Here is a 9,018-nt window from a genome sequence, read left to right as displayed (position 1 = left end):
CTAATGACGGGGGCTTAAGTGGAGAGGAAATGTTTTGAGAATGATGAGGGCAATGAATATACAAATGTGCTTTACACAATTGATGTATGTATGGAATGTGATAAGAGTTGTATGAGCCCCTAATAAAATGATTAAAATTAAAAAAAACATAAAATTCTTTTTGTTGCTACTTCATAACTGTAATTTTGCTACTCTTATGAATTGTAATGTAAATATCTGATATGCAGAATGTATTTTCATTGTTATAAATTAAACATAATTAAAGCATAGTGATAATCACAAAAACAACAACAAAAAAGGATACAGCAGAAAAAAATGTAAATCTTAAAAAAAACCAACATTGGCCTCTGTTGCCTCCCTTGCCAACCTTCCTCTTAGTGCACTCCTCTTCCCCTTTACCCCAATTAATACTTGTTTACCTAGCCCGTGCTTCCCCGCCCCCACAGCATTCCCTTTCCTAATTACTATCACAGAAGGTTTTAGTGTGAAAATCTTCCCATGACTTTTAATAATAGTGGTCTCATACCTTGATATAGTTCATCATATTTAATCTTTAGTAATTTTAAATCTGAATTTTTATAAGGAATCATTAAGATTCATTTTAAATGCAAAGTACCCTTAACATAAAGAAATCTGACCAAAAGTATTTTCTTTCCTCAAAACAAGGGTTCAAAAGTATTCCCTTCCTTCCCAATTATTTTACCTTTTTTTTCTTTTCTATCATTTTATTGGGGGCTTGTACAACTCTTATCACAATCCATACAGCCATCCATTGTGTCAAGCCTCTAATCCTTTCTAAGTGGTCATTTTCTTGGCTGTGGGTAATTTTCTTCACATGCAAAAGCTGAACAGTTGCTTTGGTTTTCCTGAACTTCCAAATGCATTTCCACAATTCATGGGTCACAGCTGGGTTCCTCCTCTCTGCATTGCAGCTTAGAAATATTCTCAAGGCAAGCGACTACAGCCCTGGCTGACATCTTGACTGAAACTTTATGAGGAAACCCAAGACTACCTAAATCACGTAGGAATTTCTGACCCATTGTAACTGTGAGATAGTGGATGTTTATTGTTTTAAGCCACTACATTCAGGGATATTTTGTTACACAGCAATAGACAACTAATACAGGAACTAAATTCTATTCACGTTGTAGGAAGGATCAGTTGAATTCTCATCCATTCTCCATCATTTCCATCTCCGCCCAACCCACGATGCACAGACAAAACCCCCAGCTGGAGCACTGACAGGAAAACTTTTCCTCTATGACTCCTTTTGAGATGATTTAGGAATAAAGTTCCTTCACAAGAACCCAACCCAACTCAACCCACTGCCATGGAGTTGATTCCAACTCATAGTGACCCATTGTGCTATTTTAACAAAAGAAGTATAAAGCAATGGATATTGGTTTTATACTTTATAATATCAACAAACATATTATCTTTCCATTTTCAATGATAGAAAGTGCGGCACTTAAAAATGATTCAATTTAGCAGTAGATTTAGAACACTTCCTTCTTTGGAAATCTTAAATAAGGGAATTTATGTCTATTTAATAAGATGCACTGGTACAAAGCTGCCTCAGAGAAGGGGATACACTTAGCACTTGGAATACCTTTCTCATTTCTGTCATTCTGAACTTTACGTACAGGAGACAGGGAAGATTTGGATTTTATTTGAGCAGGAGGTGAGGCAGCGGTGTACGTGTGAGAGAGCTGGGTAAAAGCACCACCTCTGGCCCATCCTTTTCCTTTTAAAAGCCCAAGGGGAGGAGTCCTATATGGAACTGTAGAGAAAATATTTTCATTTCTTCACAAGTTTGCCTTTCAGAGCAGAAGAAACTGGAACCCAGGTGGAAATTTAGAGACTTATTTCCCCAATTGTTTACATTTCAAAGGGAACTAAAACTCAGAGCCTCAGAGTCAGTTTTCACCTAAATGATGAAGGAGCCAAAGTTCTCACCCTCCTTTTTGCTCTTTCTTATTTTTTTGCAGGAGTAGGGCAGGGGGATCAAACTAATTTCCAGATTCAGAGTTCATAATTTTGGGGTTCTTCTCTAACACCCTAAATCTTCTGTGGGTATTGGGTATGGAGAACTGGCATAGCTATTGCTGTAAGTAATCATTCTGATTCCCAACTTCGGAAGTCTCACATTTATTTTCAGGACAAAATATAGACATGTAAAATATGATCCCACTCACCACAAAGGGGAGGATGCACTCGTGCTGATTTTGTACCATGTATAAGCTGAACAGGGACATGCGGCTGGGGCCCATCAAGCTGCAGGCAAGAGAGAAAAAGTTCTGCAGAGCCTCACAGAGGTTGGAGCAGATGCCAGACCAGGAAGGTAGAGTGACGTGCACAATGAGGAGTCGTGAGGGTTGCTGGTAGAAATGTGCAGGGATGGAGGACCCTTTGCCAGTAGCGCGCCCATGATGCATGGCAGTGAGACCAGAGGTGGAGCTGCAGCCACTACTTGGATATTCTTGACACCTATAAGGGAAGAAAAAGAAATGACTGGCTTTTATAAAACAGAAGTGTGTGCTTGGTGGACACAATGAACAGTGGTCTACGGGACTAAGTCCAGAAAGGAGTCACACTTGGCACTAGATTCACTAACATTGTTACACTCTCTTAATGGCTACAATAATTTATCTGGGGATCTTTTGGACTTGCTGTTTATAATCATATAATCTGTGAATCATGACATGCACTAAAATATATGGACAAAGGCAGATCGGCAGCAAAAAGGACTGTTCATAAATAACAGCTTTGCTCACAGTTAACCCCTACTATAAACAGTATAGGTTAGCCATTCTAAGATAATGTCAATCTATATTAGAATGGATAAATTGTAGTATGTGCACACATACAGAGATAAAAATGAATGAACTAGTTACATGGGGACCCTGTAGGACAGGGTAAAACTGTCCTTGTGAATTTCTGAGACTGTAATCTTTGACAGAAGTAGAAAGCCTGTCTTTCTCCCAGGAAAGAATGGTGGTTTCAAACTGCTGACCTTTCAGATTACAGCCCAGCACGTAACCGCTATGCCACCAGGGCTCCTAAATTGCTAGAAATAGATACATTTTTTAGGGGTGAATACATCGTGCTAAAACTATAAAGCTCCTCCCCAGGATGTGGGGCCAGGACTTGGTAGCTGGTGCTGAGAGAAAACTCACAGTTGCATCCTTGCCCTGGGACTGTGCCAGTGGCAGTGTCAGCTAATGGGACAGAGAAGGAGAAAAAATAGAAAAAGAAAAAAAGAAGGAAAAAAACTATAAAGCAAGGAAATGATTATCATAAAACTCAGGGTGATTTTCTCTAGGAAGGAATTAGAAGAGAATGAACAGGGGTGGGCCTCGGGGATATTCGCAATGATCTGATTCTTGATCTTTATTATGATTACTGGCTGCTTACTTTATAATTATTAAATTATACATTAGTGTTTGATGAAATCTCCTCTATATGTGTTATAAACCCAAACCAAATCCATTGCCATCAAGTCAATTCTTATTCATAGCAACCCTATAGGGCAGAGCAGGACTGCTCGCACGGTTTTCAAGATGGTAAATCTTTGGGAGACAGACAGACTCAGCTTTCTCTCATGGAGCAGCTGGTGGGTTTGAACCACCTATCTGCATGAGCAGCCCAACACTCACCCTGCGTCAACATCCGGTTCCTTACAGATGTTATAATTAGCAAATTTATATATTTAAAAAAGACCATTAGGACAATCATAGATCAAATTGTTATTTAGATAAAGAAACAGTTTACTTACTTGGGGAATAGAAGTGGTTTTATTGTTTTTTAGTTAAAGAATGCCAAGAAAATAAAAGCTATTTTAATTTTCCCAACAGGCAGGAAAAAAGCCAATTATGATCATTTTCAGAAACATTCTACATTTTATGATCTTTAGGAATTCTCTAAGAATGTATAGATAAATGTACTTATCTCTTTTTTGGGGAGATGAAAATGTACAAATTTACATATACATTTATATATATAATGACATGACATATCTATATGTACAACATGGCTGGGACAGTTAAAAGTATACAAGGATGTTTGCATTTTCCCCTTCCCACATGGATTTTAGACTAAGGAAGACAGCATGAGGAAATGGACCAAGAAACAAAAAAAAATTATATACAATTACATGGGTTAGTCAAGGAGTTTGGGGGCTAGGAAGTCCAGGGATCCTGCTCTCTCCATTCCTTCCTCATCAACTTGTCCCGTTCAACTTTTCCCAATCTGAATGACAGCCTGGAAAGCTGAATGGCCAGTCAGGAATGAAGCATCCCCCGCCCTCCCATGTACACTAGCAAGTTCATCAGTCATTCTTGTCAGGCCAAATACCTGGCGTGTCAGAGCTTGGGGGGTGAAAGGGCTCTTGTAGATGGCTGGTTCTCACCCTGGCCCTCTGTCATCACTAAAAGCTACTTCTCTTTCTTTCTTTTTTGATAAGTGCATTTTAAAAGTGAGTGCTAGTGTTATTGGACATGTGTGTCAGAGCAGAACTGTGCTCCAGCCTCAAAACCAAACCCACTGCCATCTAGTTGATTCCGACCCTATGGGACAGAGTCGAACTGCCCTTTGGGTTTCTGAGACTGTAAGTCTTTCCAAGAGCACCTTACCTTTCTCCAGTGGGTTCTAATAGATAACTTTATGGCTAGCAGTCCAGTAGGTAACCCACTATGCCACTTGGGCTCATTATAGAGTTACATTGTGTGTGTGTGTGTGTGTGTTGCTTGAGTGCAAGCTGACAGAGAATTTTAGTTTTCCAGTCAACAATTCATATGCATTTTATTTTGTGGCATTAATTGCAATCCCCTCAATATAATAGCATTGTTTCCACTTTTCCCCTGGGTTCCCCAATTCCATTTGCCCACTTTCCTCTGCCTCTTTCTCCCCTTTTGGTTTCCATGGGGCTTTCAACAGCTAATTTTGATAGTAGACAGCCAGCCTTTCTTCCAAGATGCCTATGTGGACTGAGCCTTCAACTTTTCTTTGAATTAACACCTGAGCATATCAGCCCTTTGCACCACCCAGGGACTCCTCCAAATGAACATGCAGTTATTTTATTCAAATTTCCCTTTTTTGAATGGTGAAACTTTGTATTCATTTATTCAACAATTTGTTTTAATGGAGCTTCAATTACGTGCTGGGTACAATAAGTTATTATTTACTTATTAGCAAATATATGCTAATCTGTTTAAATTAATCTTGAACCAAAAATCCAAATCAATGACTAAATGACTAAGAAAGCACTTGTCATAAGCATCTTTTAACAAGTGCTTGGGGTCAATTTCTGCATGGAATGATCCATTTGAGGCTGACACAGACTAATAGATACACAGATGGCTTATTTGATGGAGAAGTTTCAGTTTCTACTTCCCCTGTCCATCTTCCCTCTCATCTGAAACCTTTTTTCTGTCATTAGTGTATAGGCAGTCTGCAGTTTGGATGGCTTCAATCTGTACAGATTTCAGCTACGACAACTTAATTCAATAACAACAACCTTCCAACAATACGATGAGCAAAGCTATAAAGTCAAATAGCAGCTAGCTCTTCCGTTTACAAATCACTTTGTAAATAACAGATGTGCGATCCCATCAGTGACTGATCATAACATTGTTCCTAGCTTCGGTTGCTGACTACACACGCCTGCAGCTGGATTATCTCCAAGTCTTGTCATCAAGTATAAACACATGGAGCAGTTCACAAAAATGAATAAGTGAGAGAGACGATTCATAACAGAGATGAAAAGTGACAATGCTAGACATGAAACTTGAGTAGAACATAAATGGAGTCATCGAAGAAAGCACTGCCCATGAGGATGCTGACACCTGCCAGACTCTAGATCCACAGCCAGAGGAACTTAGTAAGGTGCACTTACTGACAGAAATGAGGGTGGTTGTGACCAAATGGCTCGAAATGCCCCAGAGAAAGTAACAATGACACAAGACCTCACATTCAACATTCTTGTAGTATCAGAGCTTACATTGTGAGCTTCTGGTTTGCAGAACGCTATATAGGGAGGATAGTGGGAGCCCAAAACACATTTGCAGGATCTACACAGGGAATAAGCCTCTGGTGATTTCCTGCTAACCATAATTGAGGGAGGGCAATAACCTGGGGATCAGATAGAGTACTGGAGAGACGATGACAGTAGATCAAAATGGTAACTCTGACTTGAATGGCTAAAACCTTGTCACGACCTCCCATCTGATGCACTTTGGACTTGATCAGGTATTTAATATTTTCTGTGGGGTTTTTTTTCATATTGGGGTTTATCTCTGTTGTATCTTATCTTTGTTGGTAGCCTTTGTGAATCTCTGTTATGTGTTTTCTATGTTTTCAGTGTATGGCACCCAGGATGGGTGATTCTACAGAGACAACAACTAGACTAAGGGTTCCTGGGGGTGTGGCGGGAGGGGTAGTGGTATGGGAAAAGGGACGCTGATATTAAGGAGTCAAGAAGGAAGAAAATGCTTTGAAACTGATTTTGGTAGCAATTGTACAATACTGTTTTATGGGATCGAATGATGGAATGGCATTATGTGTGGGTTAGCTCCTCATAAAATGATTTGGAAAACATTTTTCTTGAAATATTTTACAACATTGAAAATGCAAAGGATAAAATGTTGGAAGCTGATTCAAACATAGGAAAGAATATAGAAAAACACAGAAAATGTGCTTACCAGGTGGGCCAAACTAACCTTTATAACAAAGCCATTTATTTGTAAATCGCCTCTCCAGATTTTGGCTAGAACTCTGAGATTTTCACACTGGAGGCTATAGCACAGCCCTTCTGGAGAAATTAACAGGATTTCTCCTTTCTAGAGAGGAAGAGGAATGGCGCGCCGGGTATGTGTTGGGTCGCTAAACTACAACTGTAGTAGTTAGAAAACACCAGCTGCTCTGTAGGAGAAAGATGAGGCTTTCTACCCCCAAATTTACAGTCTCAGAAACCCACAGGGGTACTACCCTGTCCTAGAGGTCTCTATGAGTTGGAATTGAGACTTGGCAGTGAGAGTTGAAAGAGACTTTAATATCAGAGGCTCTTTCATCCTGTGTTTGGTGCTATTGCGAATGATCCACTAAAAAACCAACAAGTCTAAGCATCAAAATCTTGATACCTTCTAACCCGAAAAGCCTCTCCAGATTCTCAAGTGATATATAAATTTACTTGTACTGCTACATCACTTGATAAATGCACAGTATAAGCATGTTCTTTTCTTAAAACCAATTCAATGATTATGAAGACTTCACATGGGTTCAGCCCTTTGGGATACTTTTGGGAGAAATGTTGGGGTAGCATTATGCTCATGAGCAGATGTAAATACAGTGCCGTAGACACTCAGCTGAGTAATTGAATTAGTACAAACCGAATTAGTACAAGTGTGCATGTCCACTGACTCCACATCCCAAGCTTTTCTTATGCTGCAAAATATGTTTTTAAATTTTTATTTTTTGCAAAATATTTTTAAATTGAGTAATCCATCTACACTTATATATCAAAAAAACCTATGAGAAAGAAAACTTTAATTAAATATAATCAAATTGCAGGAAGAAGACTATAGATAATTTAAGGACTGATCGGACTTTGGCTAGATGGCAAAAATATATATGGTTGGTCACTCCTTATGAAAAGAATACATAGCAAGGGCAAAAAAAACCGATCCCTGCGGGTTGGACAAGTTTCTTATATTTCATGTGGGATTTGGAATCTGAAGCAAACGTAATGACATGAGACTACCTGTGGGGTTAGATGTGAATAGAGTAGGATAGGAACAGCAGAGTCGCAATTATCCCCACCTCTGAGACAGAGGGGACATGGGTTAGACCCGGCAGGATAGAGCACTGCCTTTCCCCAAGGGCACTGCCTCGCCAGCCCTAATCCAAGGTTCCTGGGGACTAGAGTTTTCTAAGAAGATAAATCACCAAAAAAGATGGTTTAGGATTTAAGGTCTAGAGTATAAACTATTTTAGGAACAGTAAATAAAAAGGGCTAACAAGAGGCCAGAAGTCGAAAATAGGAAAAGATCTAAAAGTACTACACAAAATGTGTCGGATGAGAGGATGAACTGAAAGTAGAGGTAAGAAGAGATCAGGAGGCAATGTGAAACAGATAGGTAGGTCTTGAAGCACTTGACTTTGAGGATATATATTTCCTTTTGCTTTAAAGGGACCACAGCATTACCGGGCTGAGTTTGGACATAATCCTTAGGCTGTCGTGTCAAATAGAGATGGATTCAAAGAAATACACTTTCAGACATGTATGAAGTAAGTCTTCCAGGTCTAAGCACATGATGCTGAAAGAAGTCCTGGAGGGGCTGGGGAGTCGCCATGAGGCTGCTCAGTGCAAAGTCGGTGGCAATCCAAACCCACAAGGCACTTTTGCTTGGACAGTCATTTTTACCATCTAACAGCTAACTAGCAATGCCAAGGGAACTTGACAAGCGAGGTAACGGGCGGCTCTCCTTTCTGTATCTTCAAACACGATCAATGTATGCATCTGATGTGTAGTAAGCAGATGACTTTACGTCTGACCTACAGTCTTCATTTTTGCCAAGAACAGCCGCTTCACAGTTCCCCATGCCGAAACTGGTTCTATGTGGAACAAGGCCTCGAACCACCCAACGCTGTCAAGTCAGTTCCGTAACAAAACCTTTCCGTGGATTCCAAGTATTCTTGAGAAGTCCTTATCCTGATTCTGCCCACACTCTGCTCATGACCTGCCACCTGCTGCCCGTCACCCATGGCTCACCCCTGTGGGGCCTTTCAGGTCCCCACACATGCCGGGCTTCCTTATGCTGAGTCTGCCCCCTGAACCTTGGTCATCCTTTAAGGCTCAGGGCCTCTATTTTCAGTCTACGCTTTTATAACCCGCAGTTCACTTGTCCAATGGCGATTCAATGGTTCTCCCTCAAATAGGGTTGGGGGTTATAAATGAACTTCCCCCTTGTGTGGGCCTCACGTCCCTCCCTCCCTCCTCCCTCCTCGTCTCCCCAGTCCGTC

At 40.3% G+C, this 9,018-nt stretch overlaps 1 protein-coding gene across 1 annotated transcript in view; it reads right to left on the bottom strand.

The window, feature by feature from the left end:
- Nucleotides 1-9,018, bottom strand: part of LOC123521318 (meiosis 1 associated protein) — a 42,934-nt gene that overhangs the window by 32,558 nt on the left and 1,358 nt on the right. Inside the window, exon 2 of the mRNA XM_045286898.1 lies at nucleotides 2,196-2,487. Within this exon, the coding sequence (XP_045142833.1) occupies nucleotides 2,196-2,435 (240 nt within the window). The 5' untranslated portion in view covers nucleotides 2,436-2,487. The remainder of the gene's footprint in view (nucleotides 1-2,195; nucleotides 2,488-9,018) is intronic.

Source organism: Echinops telfairi, unplaced genomic scaffold (genome assembly GCF_000313985.2).
Source record: "Echinops telfairi isolate 266 unplaced genomic scaffold, ASM31398v2 ScPeMD7_9;HRSCAF=40, whole genome shotgun sequence".
Lineage (NCBI taxonomy): Eukaryota > Metazoa > Chordata > Mammalia > Afrosoricida > Tenrecidae > Echinops > Echinops telfairi.
Note: the sequence above shows the minus strand (reverse complement) of the source record. Positions and strands in the feature narration are given on the sequence as shown.